Raw genomic sequence first — 17,408 nt, 5'->3', positions numbered from 1 at the left:
AACGTTGGTAATACAGGGCTGATTTAGTTAGTGTGAGCAGTGCTTACACAGAGTTAAGGTGTTTTCTGCTCCTCACCCCCAGCACAAGGAGCTGGCAAAGGGACATAGCCAGGACAGCTGACCCCAACTGACCACAGGGATATCCCATACCAGACAACACCATGCTCAGCAGTAGAAGCTTGGGGAAGGTTGGTGGGGAGAGCTGCCCCTGAGGGACTGGCTGGGCATCGGTCGGTTGGTGGTAAGCAATTGCTTTCATTTGCATCACTTGTATCTTTCTAGTGTTTCATTTCTCTCTGCTATTTTCCTTTTCATTACAAATTACTATTACTGTTATTATTATTGTTATATTTAAATCATTAAACTGTTATCTCAACCCACAAGTTTTCTCTTTTACTCTTCCAATTCTCTTCCCACATCCAGCTGGGAGCAGGGAGAGTGAGCAGAGTAAGGGCTTACTTTCGGCTGGGGTTAAACCATGGCAGGCTGTTACATTAAATTGGCTTTGTCAAACTGATGCAGCTTGATGTCTGAACATTGCTATCAGCTTAAAGCTGGCTCTCTCCAGTTTAACATGCACCTGCTTACATGGGTACAAGCTCAGTGGGTGTAACCAGTAAAATGAGCTTTAAATCCAAAAAAATAAGCATCCAAACTTCCATTTATTATATTTGTAAAACTTTCACAGGCAGGCAAGCTCTTTCTAAAGAATAGAAGACAACGTTCTGCTGAACTTGGTAACACAGGTAATGTATTCCACTCTGCCAAACTTTGCAGCAGTAGGAAGAAATGCCCACCAATTGCTGCCAGCCCACCTCTGAAACTGTTTGTGTTGCTAGCTGCCAAGGTATGGGATTGTTTTCCCTCTGTCATGGTATTTGACAGAATAGTTATGGCTCAGAAATGAGTCACATCATTAAGGCAGCAGGCGGGGACATGCTGCTGAGCACAGCTGCCCCATGCTTTTGTTGCTTCCAGGGGCAAAGTACAGTTTGAGGGGACAGACAGAGACTTTCCTAAAACTGAGAGCATGCCTGCCCTGAAACTGTGCAGCCAACCTTTATCCAAGCCTGCCTGGGCACACAGGCAGGCTGTTGGAGTCATCTCCCACACACTGACTTCTGTGCTCAGCGATACGACTGCTCATCTGTTTAAACCTGAAAGAAGTACTCGTGCACAGCTAGCCATGCTCACCCATGGCACTGGCATCATGGTGTCCCTTCAGAAGAACAGGTATGCCTTACTCATGCCCTGCTCTGTGAGCACTCCAGAGTTATGCTGCCAAGTCTGAAGGTCCCCTGACAGGCAGACACAAAACCTGCCGTCATCTGGGTCCAGTCATGAATCCTCCTGGATTCCCCCAGTGGGTTACTTAGGTAGCCATAGCAGGAGAGCAAGAATAAGCCAGGAGAAAACTCATTGTGATGGACAAGGAAGGGCAAAGAGAGCATCTCTATACTTTTCTTAGCCACTGACCTGCATCCACGGAAGGTGTGAGGTCTAGCCATGGCTCTGCCTCCCCAGCTGATGAAGGGAGGGATATGGGGAACAAGCTGTGTCTTTCAAAGCAATGACAAACTAGAGGCACATAACAAAGGTGTGAGGGAAATGGCATGCAGATAAGACAGTCATCATCCCTCTGCAGTTGCTTCATAAAGAATATAACCAGCATGGAATGATGTACAGCAAAGAGAACAATATAACTAAAATTTTTGGAAATCTGCATGCTGTAAGGTTCATTTTTAACCCTACACTTGGTGGTAAATGTATGAAAGGTTTGAAAAGGAGCTGAAAAAGGGTTTCAGATGAAACATATACTCACGTATCTGCAATGCCTACCATTACAAAAATCTCACCCCCAGGAACATACTGGGGTGAGATGCCTGACACAGATTATCACAAACATAATTCTCCATTGTTTGAGCACTGAGTTGAATTAGTTCACCTCAGGTGAGCTGAGGGGCAGAAAAGAAATGCCTTCTGCCTTTTATATAGTGTTTCATCTCAGGCATTTACACATTCAAGACTATGACAGACTAGTGCCTGTGATGCCAGCTCTGCTGTTGATCTGTACTGCTATAAATTACTCCTGCAACAAGACAGACTGCAGCATAAAAATGTGATGATGTAAATGCTTCACTGTTTGTTTCTCAAGGCTGCCTGTTCACTTTGCTGTGTTACCTCCGCTTACCCCCCTCCGTGCCATCTGCGCTGCTTGCCTGTGTCCCGGGCTCCTAGGGTGAATCAGGCATGCACACGGGCTTTGCGCTTGCTGCCCTCCAGGAGCCATTTTGCCTGTTTTCTAACTTTGCCACATGCTGGACTATATTCCTCTTGTTAATGCTGTTATTTGTTAACACCATTCATTAATACCATCTTCTCCCTTCTTCTATCCAAAGAAGATTACTGAGAATAATTCTTTTGGAAGACACGTTTTTCCTCAGTCCCTGAGGTAGTTACGAGTCTTTGAAGAATGTTTATAAGGGCTCCTTTCCTTTAATATCTCTAGCTGGTGTCACTGCACTTGGGGAGAATGGCCAGCAGCTTGCCAGAGCCAGGTCCTAGCAGTTCTGGCTGCCACAGGATTCCTCAGCATGGCTGTGCTGGCCATGGCAGCCAGCACACACTGTCAGGTCTTCTGTCACAACCCCACAGGTGCCGCATGCTGCTGTAGCATCACCTGGGATGTGGCTCCACAAAGTCCAGCACAGCAAGAAGTCTGTGGCTTTTCTGGGTGCCCAGAGAGGCGTGCAAGGTTTCTAGAGCAGCAGCAGCTCACATCTTTCTCCTTTCAAGCCTGTGATCAGCTGTTGTTGCTCCAGTGTTTCCTTGCTCTCTTGCTGTTCTTGTATAAAATCTGCATTGCTGGGGCTTGGTGCTTTGGGACTTACAGGTACTCCACCTTTCTTCCATTTTCAGGGTTGTCTGGAATTGCAGTGAAAGCTTATTGTGCCTGAGTTTCAGAAAATGGGATTCTGTAAAATTTCAGTATTTGAATGTATGAACTTAACTGAAATTGGCTGCATGCAGACTTGTCATTGCAATGTATCCCACTGCATAAAATGACTGTAAGCTTCTCCATGCAGCCCTGCTCTGTGACTATATGTATGTGCATGACACGGCATCCTTTATTACTTACAAAACGCATATCAATATTGTATTAATAAGTAGGCATTGATTTTTACAAAGAACATAAAGATTTATGAAAGTAGGCAGTGCCGTGGGGCAGAAACTATAAAAGCAGTTTCTAGAAAATCTATGAAATACTTTACATTTGAGATACAGAAAAATCTCCCATCCAAAATAAATCCAAACAGACAGCCCTTCATGGAAACTAGATCGCTTTTGGTATTGGGCAAGGGCAAGATTCAAAGACAACTGGTTTGCTGCAGAATGCGACTCTTTGTCAAAATCTGAACACAAATGGCTTCTTTTTTTGTTGCAGTGAGTCTCAAGGAGGCTCTCAGTGGAGCAACAAAAGTACAGGCTAAACACCTGCACAACAGCCCTAGGGTGGAAGCGCTACGCTTAGCAAACAGGAGACATAGCCCTGCCAGGATGACAATAAAACTCTGCTGTTGCTTGGAGTAGGAAAAAGTGTATTTAGAGTGTACTGATGCAGATCTGCTGGTAACAGCAAGAAATAAAAGCTGTAGTATGGACCACCAGAGAGTTCCGTGTCTGTTATACCACCCAGGACCTGGGATTACAGCAGTGCATGAGAAGGACACATTTCCAGTGTCAGTCTGTTTTTATGCTCACACACAAGGTAAATCTGGGGAATGATTTAGAAATTGTTCTACAGCAAACACCTCAGAAGCCAGCTCACGTGGAGAAAATGCCCAGTCTTAATTCTCTGTGATGTCATACTCAACAAACTTCAGGAGCGAGTAGAAAAACACGCTCCAGACTGCAGAAGCACAGTATATCCCAATACTACAGAAGGAGCATTACCTACAACATCAGAAATGCAAATGTGGTTTATACAGCTGATTTCCTCCCATACTGCATGGATTCCTAAATCCTGCAGAATACCTGGGCTGTGGGCATGTGTACTTCTGCTGCTGTGTGGGCTGTACAAAAGGACAAGGGACTTAAAGTGCATGTGTTAGAACTTTGTGCAGAAATGATCCTATACTCAGCCAAGGGGGTAAGAACGAGAACTGGAGTGGTTTTAGAGAAGAAATACATCAAACTGGGAAAGTTCTGGTGATTCTGTTTGTAGCTCTTAATAATTAGCTGTTTCTACCTTTACAATTAATTCTTTTTCACTATTACTACAAACGCTTTCAATTTCCTCCCTGTCTCCCGATGGACTCCAGCTCATTAATATGCAGCTTTAAGCTAGCATTGGCGCTGTCATGCATTTCAAATCTCCCCAAGGAAGCTTTTTAAAATTGTAAGTAAGACCCGATACTGAGACTTATTAGCACCGAACCTGGAAACAAAGCTTCTGTGCAGGCAGTGATGACTCTTCAAGTTACAGTTGCTGTCACCTTTTTTATCCTGAGATTGTTGTAAATGTGAATACCTCAAAGGACTTCTTTGATGCAACCAACATTTCCAGCTCTCAGGCTGTGGTTTATGGGTAGAACTGCGCTTGTGCCAGAACTCAGGTTTGAGTGATGAAGCTGAACTTCTGGGCCAGATTTAATTGCACCCATGCTCAGATAAACTCAGGAGTCCATTGGAAGCAGTAGAGTGATAGTGCACCACCACAAACATACTGCGGTGTGATGGAGAAACTAGAAGTTTGCGTACCAGCTAAAAGAGGGGTCACAACAGTCCACAGAGGTGCAATACCTGGGTCAAGAGCAAATTCCATCCTCAGCACCTTGAGACCAGCTTTTGCTTGAACCTGCAATACTTAAGCCTCCATCTAAGGCTTTGGCTCCTGTCCCCTCACTTACAAATGTCTGAACAGCCCCTATTTTTTCAGTTGTCTGGAATTAGGAATAACAATTAGTCTGATTTCTGAACCTCTAGCATAAGGGATTTGCCAGGGCTAAGGTTAAGGCAGATTCCTGTTACTACCAGTTACAATAACAGAAGAAATGTATAAACTTGAAACGGAGAGGCAGCTGTAGAGCTGCCTGTCATTGGCGTGTCCGTGATTCTGCTAACTAATCACCTTTCCTTAGTGACACCTGGGGCAGGAGGGGCTGTGAAAGGAAACCTTATCAACTTCTACACAAGGGTACCTAAAGGGAGGGGGGAAGCTGTTCTTCCATGTTTCTTGAAGAGGAAGGGTTCTTAGCAGAGCTTCTTGCTGGAGTGATATTATATCATCCTTTACTTTGTCCACCACAAAATAGTAAGAACTGGAAAGATTTTCACACCAAAATCTTCACACTGGAGAACTCGGAATATCTCAGCTTCAAAAAAATTTCAAAATTCAATAAATCCTTTCTTGAATGACCTAAACCATCACTAAATACTGACACATGGCAGGAGGGAGAGCTGATCCAACAGCAAGAGAGTCATATCCCAGGCTTGGCAAGTGAAGTCCTGCTAGACTGCAGGTTGCAAGAGAGCCACCTGAGTGCCACCTTCTTTACAGTTCCCCAAACCTGAGGGGTGAGAAATGGATACTTGCTACTGAGATTCTTCAGGATCACATGATAATTTCACCACGTCCTGAGGTCCTGATTTCCTGACTAGAGGTGTTCTTCCTTTTCACCAGGCACGGCCCTGATTCGTCATCAGGTAAGGACTGAGAAAGCCATGGATATCCTTCTCGGGATCCTGCCTTGTGGATCGGAGCCATTTTTGTTCCCCACAGGGCTACTCCATCTGCTCCAGTGCCCCTTTGCCAGAGACCACCTCTCCCTGCCATGCTGCTGGCAGACACCCAGGCAGCCAGTGCCTCCCGAAGCCCTGGGTATGAACCCAGGTCGTGCAGGCTGCTGCTGGAGCCTCACCCAGCCTGGCAGGAGGCAGGAATGAAGGGAAGCGATGCCAGGTGAGCAGGAGCTGGCCGAGAGCACCACAGGCCCAGCTCCCCGGGGGAACATGGCATACATCAGCACAACAGCAGGATCTGATGCCCATGGGAGCAGCGGGGCAGACGAACCGTGTTGCTGTGCCCTGCCGGGAAGCAACATCTCCAGCCCTTAAGTCCCAGGAGGACTTCAGCCTTGGAAGAAGGCACACTTTGACGGCCCTCTGCAGCAGTGCCTGGAGGAGCCGGATCCCCTCCCCACGGTCGGCAGGCATGTCTCTGAAGGAGGGACTGCTCCGGCACCCTGCTAGGGACGCCGTGCCCCGCCGGGGCTGGCTGCTCTCCCGCTGCACCCGAGCGGGGCCGGGTCCCGCACCCCGCCGCACGCCCAACCAACGGGCACCAGCGGCCGCCACCGCCCAACCGGCCCCGCGGCAGGCACCGCGACCTGCCGGCAGAGGGCGCCCGCTGCCCGCCAACGCCGTGCGGCCGCGCGTCCCGCCCCGCCCCTCAGCGCCAGCGGCGCCGCTCGCCCGTCCCGGGCCCGGGGGGCTGTGGGGAGGCGATGCCGCGGGGCCCGGGGGGGCTCGGCCGGCCCGTCCCCGTGTGCGGGTTGGGAGTTCCGGGTACGCTGAGCGAGCTGCTGCCCCTTGCCCGTAGGAAGGCTATCCATCCTCTGCTGGGGCATGCCGTCGCACGCAGGGCGATGATCACTGGCGGAGCAAATGCGGTTAGGCGGGCACAGCCAGCAGCTTGGTAATTAAAGGTCTGCTGGAAAACAAAGCAAATCTGCCAGTTCGCCACCGGGATCGCTGAGCCCAGAAAACGGAGCAGTTACACACCGCGGTGTAAGCGGTGCGTGGCTGCCTCCGGAGCATGCCTGCTCTGCACTGCTGAGCGCTTGCACGGCGTGCTCCTGCACTACCTTGCCATCCCCATCGCGTCTGCCTACAGAGCAAACCACGGGAGCTCTGCGTGCGGGCTCCCCTGAAGCCCATTCACGTACAGTAGGAGCCGGGGTGCATCGCCTTTGTTTGCCTGTTGGGTCAGCTTTTTGGAGGCACCTCTATAATAAGGCACTGCTGGTGCAGCCTGGCTACCTTGGGTGGCATCGCTTGTGTTGGCTTTAGGTGGAGGCTTTCTTAGCCAGGTAAGGAGTGTCTGTTCCACTCTAAGGGTGACAACCTGGTGAAGTTAAAACACAGCAGAGTATCTTACACATCTTTACCACCGGCAGGGTATCTGTGAAAACAGAGAAACACTAGGGGATTCCTTGCTCAGTGATGCAGTGGGCTGGTTTTGTTTCCTCGCGGCTGTTACAGCCCAGGTACATTAGGAATGCTGGAAGGATGCATTTATATGGAAGTAACAATAGGAGGTTGGAAAGGTGGAAGCAAGTCCCCTGTGTGTTCTGCCCTTGCAATTGCATCAACCTATCCATGTTATGACCCTATCAGGGGATCTGGCATTTAGCTCTTTATTGCATCCGTTTCTGAGAAAATGGGCAACTTGTTTTGAGGAGGAAGATTTATTAGAGATTTGAAATAAAAAAGGATATGTAACCAGATACACATGACCCGCAAAAAGAAATCATAATTAGGGAAAGATTAATAGGGACGCAAGTCTGTAGAATTTCATTGTTAAGAGATCAATTTATTATGCCCTTGACTGCAAGTTAAATTAATACATGTAAAATTGCAACATGGAAAAGATATGCCAGTGACTATCATAAATACAGCTTGCTTTTCTTTCCTAGTTATTTAGGGAGGTCTAGGAACGCTTGTGAGTGAAATCATGTTCATTAAAGCCCTGAATAGAGGCAACTAACCAATAACTGCGGTGGAAGCAACAAGGTTCCCCCACCCTTTGCAAGAAAAGGGGGGAAATCACAGACGTCAATCAAGAAATACTGCAAAATAAGATGGACCCTCCCGGCAGGCGCGGCACCGCGCAGACCTGCGGAGGGGCTCTGGCACTCTGCTCACCGCCGGCCTTGCAGCTCCGCCGCTGACCGAGCAGCGCACGGGGCTCCTCCGCCCGGGTCTTCCCTTCCCTTTTCCCTCCCCTCCTTCCCTCCTTTACAAAACTGTCAGGCACAAATGGGCAGGAGGATATTGGCTGCAAGGGACGCGGAGGCTCCTCCCAGAGCCTGGATCCCGATATTTTTGGAGGATTTCTTTTAACTCAGTTACAAACCTTGGTGAAGGAAACAAGTTGCTGCTGTAGCGGAGGCAGACAAGCGCCTCTGCTAGGGAGAGAGCGGCTCCCGCTTTCACCTTCCCAGAGCTACCTTGGATGCTCCGCCTGGCTTACAGAGGAGACCTGTGCTGCCAGTGGGGGGAACGCTACTGCTCGGGATGCTGCTGCTTCTGCGAAAACAAGCGTTGTAAGGGAATGAGAGGAAAGACAATGAGGAAAAACCGACGGGGAGAAAATCTCAGCCCCGAGCATTTTCCAGAGAACTGACGGTGTTTTGGGGCCGAGCGATCCCGGCGGAGGGAGCTGCCTGCCCGCTCCGCAGGGGACTGCCCGGGACCGGCTATTCCCTTCGGATGCGGACTGGCAAACCTGTGGGAAATTCTCCCGCCGCGCTGCGAAGCCACCATGAATTCAGTGGCTGGAAATAAAGAGAGGATCGCGGTCACGGCACGGAGCAGAAAATACGGGGTAAGTTATGGGCGGAGGGGCGGCTCTAGCGGTGGCCGCCGTCGTGTCAGGGTTCCCGCGCCCCTAGCCCGGCGGTTACCGGTGACGCTGGCTATAGGCTCCCCCCGGCCCCGCTCAACTTCCGCGGTGCGGGGCGGCAGGGAAAGGGCGAGGCGCGGGGCCGCGGCGGGCGCGGAGCGTCCGGGCGAAACTTGTCGTCGCCGCCGGGCCTCCCTGCCTGACCCGCTGCTCCTTCTCCCGCTCCAGGTGACCGACCCCTGCTCCCCCACCAAGTCCGCCGTCCCCTTCTCCCCCGAGAGCTGGTACCGGAAGGCGTACGAAGAGTCCCGGTCTGGGAGTCGCCCGGCGCCGGAGGGAGCCGGCTCTGCCCTGGGCTCCTCCGGCACGCCGTCCCCCGGCTCCGGCACCTCCTCGCCGGGCTCCTTCACCGGCTCGCCGGGACCCGCCTCTCCCGGCATCGGCACCAGCTCCCCTGGCTCTCTGGGCGGCTCGCCGGGCTTCGGCACCGGCTCGCCGGGCTCCGGCAGCGGCGGCGGCTCCTCACCGGGCTCGGACCGCGGCGTCTGGTGCGAGCACTGCAACGCCCGCCTGGCGGAGCTGAAGAGGCAGGCACTGAAGCTCCTCATCCCCGGGCCCGTCAGCAGCAAGGTGAGCGAGGGGCCGGGGAGGAGCGGATCGCGGGGGATGGATCCCGGTGCCACCCGGGAGCGGATCCCCACAGCCGGTGAGGCTGCCGGCCAGCTAGGCTCCCCTCTGCCGGGGCCACCGCTGAGGGTTGTCAGGTTTACTTGGGTTCTCGCCTTCTTGGTCCCTTTTCCTGCTCCTTCCTTCTGCTTCATATGGAGCAGAGGGCCCCCAGCCTTTGGGGGGTTCGCTCTGTCCCGTCTCCCTCTTTCATTGCATTGACGGTGGTTTTATGTTGTTATTTCCTGCGTATTTCTTGTTCCCAGTAAGGGGCAAGCAAGGGTGGGAATGACACATGGGAATCATTAGCCTCTCCCCTTCTTGTTGTCTTTGATCCCTACAGGATGGATTTACAAAATGTCCTGAGATTTGCCATCCAACTTAGTGGTAAGGTATCTACAGTCAGATGCCTGCGACTTGTACTTCCATCGGGTGGGGCCAGGTGCAGGAGACACCCTCCTGTAGCCCCGGGTTCAGACAAGGCATTGAGATGCTGTGTGAGCCCAGTGGTCACCCAGGAAGGTTTTGGTATACCATGGCATTGAACCCAGCTCTCCAGGGTGTCATTAACACAGGGACAACTTGGTGATGTTTTTCTCTTAGAGAAGAGCTAAATTTTATTATTTATTTATTAAATAAGAGACTTGATACTTGAAGCTGATGGACCTCAAGTATTAGATTGAATAATCCCATGCCCAGAGAGCATGTAAGCATTTCTGAAGTCTGGTCTTAAGTTTTAAAGCTGACTGATCATGGATAGAGTTATAAGTCTGCTTCCTACCTCTGTTGAGGAATCTGGTACCTCCAAAGGCATACTTTGAGATTCCTTAGGTTTTTGTTTTCACTGTTTATTGTGCATATAAAGATTAAGGGTAACAGCCCTAAAAGAGTGACCAGCAGCCCTTGGCTGACCCTGTGCTATGAAAATAGTAAGCATTGGGCTCCTCCATAGCAACCCTGTGAGCACTGTATTGTGAATGGACCTACAGCTTCCAGAACGTAATACAATGCAATTTTGTTTGCCCTGTTGGGTCCAGGTACTATCAAATGATAATATTTACTCTTCCACTTCAAAGAGTTTTCATTAGTGGTTACGATAAAGAGGTATCTTGGAAAAGAGCTGGCTGAAAAAGGGTCCCTGGTATTGCCGTTGTGTTGTATTCTCCACTGTTTATTTGTGCTGTTTGAGAGGGAGTTGGTGCTCTCTTAAACAAAAGACTCACAGGCTGGTCATTACCTTGTCTCAAGAGCAGGTTTAACTGACTTTTCATGGAAAGGGAAAGGTGGAAGCACCACTATTAATAGTCAGTTTAACCATACTAATACACGGTTGGTTCCATGGAAAATGGCCCTGTACCAAATTCCTCACAATTCTCAGGCTGTGTGATTTGGCAGTGATTACCAGCTGCAGGTATAGGTGGGAAATTACTGGTACAGATATGGGAGCCATTGGAATAACCGAGACTGGGTGTGGAGGGAGGATGAAACATAACCATCAAGGCTTTGTTTTAAATACAAATTGACAGATTTTGCAGTCATGTAAAGATTTGTGCAGGCCTGTGTTACTGTAATAGTGGTAGTTGCCCTTCCTAAGGTGCTACCCTTGTGCTACTATTGGAATTTGTTCTGTTCGCATAATTTAGGCAGTGGTGTTGTACAGGTCAATCCTTATCCGTGTCAGTAGTAAGCCTTACTTCTCTGCTTTTAGCCCTCTTACCTATGTTCCTTTTTTCTTCTTGCACCTCCTTTCCAAACCTTCCAGTTCTATAGGACAGCCACTTGCACGCATTGGATAGCAATGGTTTTGTATTTAGGCGGAAGGAAGGAGGGCAACAGTGACTTTCTGCCCTATTTGCTGCTCTTAATAGTACTTGCAGGCTCAATCCTGCTGAGGTACCCCAGCTTCCTGCATACAGTTTGCTTCTGTGGATAGGTGCTACCTGGCTGTGATTATTTGCAGGAGCATCCCTTTCTCTCATCCTTTCTGGCTTATTTACAATTGTTAAGAACTTCCTGCGCTTGTGATTTCTGGCTTCAGCATATACTGTCTGGAACAGAGAGGGTTCTGTCTAGGTGATATAGGATACAAATATGGCTAGTGCCATTGAATCCTTTGGACCAGGTATGTTGTGCCAGTTTTACAAGTTTGGTTTTGCAGGCACCCATGGGGTAGCGTTATCAGTGTCTGCTGAGGGGAAGCAGGATGTTAGTGTGAGCTTTGCCAGATCATCCAGGCCCTGTGAGCTGCCTTTTGCAGGTGTGACACAATAATGCAATGGGGTCACCCTCTGAGGAGAGATGTACAGGATTTCTTGCAAGAATGTGTAACACTGTCATGTGTTGGGAAAACTTACCTTGGTTTGGGTTGAGGCTGGAGTCTACCATGCTGTGTTAATGTAACTGGAGTTTTAAGGGTCCTGTGACTGAGCTCAGTGGAAGAAGGAGCGGATCACCTTTGTAGTTCTAGGTATTTCCTCAGAAATTGCCAAACATCTTACAGCTCAAAGCTGTGGTGCCCAGTAGGACACAGCTAATCGGTGATATATGCCTTTATTAGAACAATTAAATGGAGCATTTAAAGCACATTTGTCATCTTCTAGTCAGCCAGATACAGATAATTATATGATTTTTGTTGATGCTGTTGAAGCCTAGAAATTGCATTAGCATTATAGATATAGTCTGTGGCACCTGTTTCACATTTGCGCTGGTTTTAGAAATGCATATAACCTGGGGTATTGTGTGTTGCAGAACAAGCAGAATATGGGGGTATCTGTGTTTTGACATGTATCTAGTAGCAGATATTGGAGTCTGTGGTAACCTACCCAAATGTGAGCCTACCTTGACATTTCCTCCAGTGTGCAATCATGTAAAGGTTTGTGTATACCAGCAGTGTAGTAGTATACTTAATTGCTGCATAAACAGACCAGGCTTTATGTGTGATGCTATGTACTGAAGCTTTTCATTTGGTACAGAAAAAGCCGCACTTAACCTAGAGCGAACTGCTTCTGACTGGCCCATTGTTAGTGTTGAGCTTTCAGTTTTAAATACAAGCATTCTCTCCTGCATGTCAACAGGATGGAAACTTGGGACTTTTTTTTATATATGCCTCACCTTTGTGCCTCGGAAAAGATAGTTGTGTTGCTTTATTTTATCCATTTCAAATGCCAGGTCCCCTGCCAATTACAAAAAGAAAAAAATGCTAAAAGCTTGTTTCTTTTTCTGCTCTTGTGATAGAGGTGACTTAATGATGTACAGCACTTGTGTGCATCCAAGAGGTTATGTCTTGTGAGAACTAAATCTTCCTGTAACCCCCATGTGAAGCACATTTACCAGAGATGACTAACACAGGTGATTGTTGTAGTTGCACGTTGCAGTTTGTAACAGATTATTTTAGAGCATTTGCTGACCCTTGTTTATGGGGTTTTTGTTACAGTGTCTAACAACTGTTATGTGCATGGTGATAAGGATTGTCTCAAATTACTAATATTGATTTAAAAAAAATAGCTTTTTCTTAGGCTATATTTTCAGTTCTAGCATAGAAGGTAATGGCATCACACTCCTTGTTTATCAGAATTTGTGTGAAATCTGGTTGCCTTGAGTTCAAACCTTTGCTATCCTCTGGCTTCAATAGAACACTAACCTTGCAGGCGTCTGACAAAGATCATTAAGGTTAATTGAAGAGTTGCTATATTTATGTGTATCAAATTATATTGTGTGTAAAGAATCAATTGAATGCTAATAAGAATCATCTCAAGCTGGCAATTACAGACTTGTTAGTATGGATTCCAAAAATCCTGCATATAGCCTTTAAACCATGAGGAAATTTAAATGTATAGACATGCTTGGGCATGTTGTTGTGTCAGTAAGTAAGGGTACAATTATAAATCCTAGAGATGGATAGCACTGATGTTGCTAAGTGGTTTATATTCTGGACTATCCACTAGGTAAAAAGTCTGTGCTGCTTAATATAAGAATTGGGTAAATTCTGGTTTAGAACAGTGTATCTGTGAAGAGGAAGAAAAGGGTACAGTTTTGTTTTCCTTTTTCATAAATGCTCCATCTCCTTTTTGCTTGCATATTGTTGAATTAGCTTTTCTATTTCAGAGGTGTTCAGTAGTCAAAGACTTGACTAATAATTATTAATAATGATGAAAACCCTGAAGCTGGTCTAGTGAAAAACAGGTTCCTGTTGGCTTGTAGCTACTTTAGACATTCCCAGTAGAGACAGGACAGTAATGAATCCTTCCTCAAAGCTTAGCAAGTGGCAGAATAACGGAATTTCATTTCCATCCAGGCCTTTAATTTGTGAACAAGCACAGCCAGTCTGTATGGTGACTTAATTCACTGTGCGAAAGCTCAGGCACCTAATCATTTCATCCCAACTCATTGTAATGCAGATAGGATTATTGCATTAGAAATGTGATTTTAAATGGCCTGAGGCAGTAACTTGTCAGCATTTGGAAGGATTAACTCCATTAAAGTTTAGACAACAACAACCATTCTTTTGTGTTTCATCACAGGTCACAATAGCAAACTTTTAGCCTAACTCTGTCTGTGAATCTTCTTACAATTGCATGTTTCCAGGAAACCACAAGCTGCTTCACTTGGCCAGGAATTAGAGCTGCTTACAGAGGTCTAGAGGAGAGGAACGGATATGCCTTCACCTCTGAATTAATGTAAAGCCTTTTCTAGGAGCAGCTGGAAGTCTTGCTGTCTTGCTGTTACAATCCACAGTGTCAACATGGGAAATGATATAAATATTTCTTTCAAGCTTGCAAATGTCTTTGAGGTAAGGGTGAAGAGACTGTGTATTAAAGACTGCTTTTAAGAAGCTGTCAAAACTGTTAGCTCTGCAGCTTTCTCCATGGGATCAAAAAGGCTTACTGTTACTGAGTACCCTGGAAACCAGGAATAGGCCCGAGATTAAATTTAGAGACTATGGTGTTTTTCCTATCAGAAAAAAAAAAATAAATAGTTTCAGCCCATAGAGAGAGCTGTTTGGGGGCATGGGGGGAGCAAGGAGGGGGAGGTAAGGAAGTACTGACATTTTATCTGAAGTAAATCTCTAGGGCGGAGCACAATTTATACCAAATTTTGTTCTTTCTACAGAAACTTTACATAGTCAATGTTTAGCCTGTAGCTGTGCTCTTTGTGCGGGGCTACTTACGTGACAAAGTGCCTTCAAGGTGCTTTGTACATGCCATGAATACTGCACTGGTCTCCAAAATCACCTTGTATCTTCAGATAGAATTATTATCTTCCTAGAAGTAAACATTGCAACATTTGTAGCACCCTCATATAACAATGGTAGGATTTTGTTGTGTAATTTTGGAAGGGGAGGAGGAAGAAAGGTAGTCATAGAACCATATAATGGTTTGGATTGGAAGGGACCTTAAAGCTCATCCAGTTCTAACCCCCCTGCCATGGGCAGGGACACCTTCCACCAGACCAGGTTACTCAAAGCCCCATCCAACCTGGCTGAATCCATGCTGAATTCCCCAGACTGTATTAAAAAGTCATGTTACCAGTATGGGCCATCAGCATGCAATGGGATTCATGCCTGAGTCAGCAGATTATTAGAGTGTTGTAGTGCTGTGTATGTACGGTTGAAAGACACTGCAGTTTTGCCACATCAGCAGCACACAGCCTTTGACATCATATAATTGGGGTGCTTCCAAGCGTTGAACTTGCAGCCTGCGACCTCAATAAACTTGACTGTCATGCTCTACATAATGATGTAGTAGGAACTGCAGCGTTTTGCGACATGTGGCATGCGTGTCAAAAGCACGAGAGATGTTTTAAGTTAAATTGCTAGCCTGGATCTTAGTAAAGTATCGTGCTGTAACTTCAGAGGCACGTATGTTAATAAAATGTGAGGAATACAAGCGTATGCCTTCCCCCCTGCCTCTGCATAAATAATTCCTAGTCCACATTATCTGTTGCTGAAGCTGCAAAATTCAAGAACTGTCCCTGACTGCAGAAAAGCAGATTGCACATTTACTTTGAATTGACCAAGCTATGGTATGTAACAACACCCTGAAAAAACAAAGTAGTAACCCAAGATTGGAAAGATCTAGAAGTGTCTTCCATAGCCTTTCCCATTATTGGACCAAATTTAGGTTGCACTGTGACACTGATGGAAGTTGCAACAATTAAGGTATTGTTCTTCTAGAAAGCAGTGGTAAAGTAATAACTGGAGGTAGTCTGCTGCAGTCACAGGTTGAAATGCTGCTTTTCTTTGGAAGCTTCAGCTTCTGTGTTTGAAAGACATGGCAATGTTTCATTGAGCAGTTTCTGTTAACACAGAGTGGTCATCGGAGCAAGGCTGCTTTAGATGATCATGCTGTGGCTGCATCCTTATTTGTAGGTTTACGGAACTCAAATCTTGAGGGACTTGTGTTGCCCAGTTTGTTTTCAATTACCTTCTATGCAACCGCCCTACATTACCACAGGGTTTAAAAAATAACTATGAGCATAATGAAGCTGCTGTGTTTAGGTCTCTGTCTTTGAAACCTGAAATATACAGTCAGCTTCTTGGTACCGTTGTAATATTTTGTAGCATCTCCAATCAGAATATGCATTTGCTTATGCATCTTTTCCCTCCACTCCCTTCTTCAGTCAATATTATAGCATAGCTTAGTAATGTTTTGATGTGAGTGTTTTTGAGGTTTCTTCAAGAAAAAATGCAGACCAACACAAGACACTTCATGGGGCAGGGAAACACTGACTGGACTATTCTGAGCTTGGGATAGAGGCTGTTCAAAAGATCCTGCAAGAAATAATGAAACTTTTCCTTCTTTCCTTCTGAAAGGAAAGTAACCTTGCTGGTTACTTATAAAAACAGCAAAGAATGGGGGAGGCAGAGAGGCCTGGATCTGAACCTTGTTAATTTATTGACCTACATGAAACTGGCCCTAGAGAGGGGATTCTGACTTCAGTAAAATCAGCAGGATTTCATTTAGGCTGCAGCCCTACCTATCATAACCCTCTAACAAGGGAATACATGCATGCATTTAAGGCAGCAGTCAGACATGCTGCTCAGGCTGAGCAGGGCTAAGATATACTGGCCCCTTAGGGGCTTCACAACTGCCTTTCTTTCTGCTGTACATCTGATGTCCTAAGATAGCTTCCCTGCAGTTCTCTGGTGTGAATACATGGTGATTGCTCCCTGCCTTATTTTTTATCAAAATGATAGATAGTTCAAACGCTGTCAATAACACTGCTTTCTAAACTCGGATCCTTTTGATCAGGGAGTGATCAAAATAGATGTGCTATTACAACAGCAGATGTGAGAAGCCATCTCTGAGAAAGGTACTGATGAGAGCCGCACAATGTATCCCACCTTAACCTTGGCTGTAACTAGTACGGAATGTAGGGATTACTCTTTAATTACTTTATGAAAGAGAAAGTAAAGGAAAATATGATGCCAGCTGCATAAAATAATCAGTTTTAAGAAACTGATACAGACTCATAGAATCACAGAATAGTTAGGGTTGGAAAGGACCTTTAGATCATCCAGTTCCAACCCCCCTGCCATGGGCAGGGACGCCTCACACTAAACCATGTCACCCAAGGCTCTGTCCAACCTGGCCTTGAGCGCTGCCAGGGATGGAGCATTCACAATTTCCCTGGGCAACCCATTCCATATGTTTAATTCCATATGTTTAATTTTGGCTTGAATTTATATTTAGGTTATCAGAATTCAATTTACTTTATTTGAAATAATACATTGTTTTAAGGCTGTTAAAAGCTTCTTTCCGTTCTTGCACTGGTTTACTTAAATTTTACCTTCATCTTCCACTGTGTTTACTTTTAATTGTCACTAAGACCTGCTAGTCTGCTCAATCTGTATTATTAAACCATATGGTCTATGGTTGATCTTACATTTCTGATGCCTTACAAAATATTCTGTGTTTTCCCTGAGGAAAAATAATCAGTCTGATGAAGCCCTCGACTGGTTTTCCTCTAAACCTGTATTCAGTAGTAGTCTTTGTGTTAAAAATAATAATAATAAAAAAGGATTGCCAAGGAAGTTCTGTTCCAGAGAAATGAGGGAAACTGATGGCATATTAATCTGGACTTGATTTTCAATTCATGATGAGGAAAAGACTTCCCT

At 46.5% G+C, this 17,408-nt stretch overlaps 1 protein-coding gene across 1 annotated transcript in view; it reads left to right on the top strand.

Moving 5' to 3' along the window:
• Positions 1-8,307: 8,307 nt before the first annotated feature.
• Positions 8,308-17,408, top strand: part of KIF26B (kinesin family member 26B) — a 289,302-nt gene continuing 280,201 nt past the window's right edge. Inside the window, exons 1-2 of the mRNA XM_061471121.1 lie at positions 8,308-8,608; positions 8,855-9,256. Of these exons, the coding sequence (XP_061327105.1) occupies positions 8,546-8,608; positions 8,855-9,256 (465 nt within the window). The 5' untranslated portion in view covers positions 8,308-8,545. The remainder of the gene's footprint in view (positions 8,609-8,854; positions 9,257-17,408) is intronic.

This window comes from Pezoporus flaviventris, unplaced genomic scaffold (assembly GCF_033815535.1).
Source record: "Pezoporus flaviventris isolate CSIRO_AGI_PZ_B2104156 unplaced genomic scaffold, CSIRO_AGI_Pfla_v1 ptg000066l, whole genome shotgun sequence".
NCBI lineage: Eukaryota > Metazoa > Chordata > Aves > Psittaciformes > Psittacidae > Pezoporus > Pezoporus flaviventris.
Note: the sequence above shows the minus strand (reverse complement) of the source record. Positions and strands in the feature narration are given on the sequence as shown.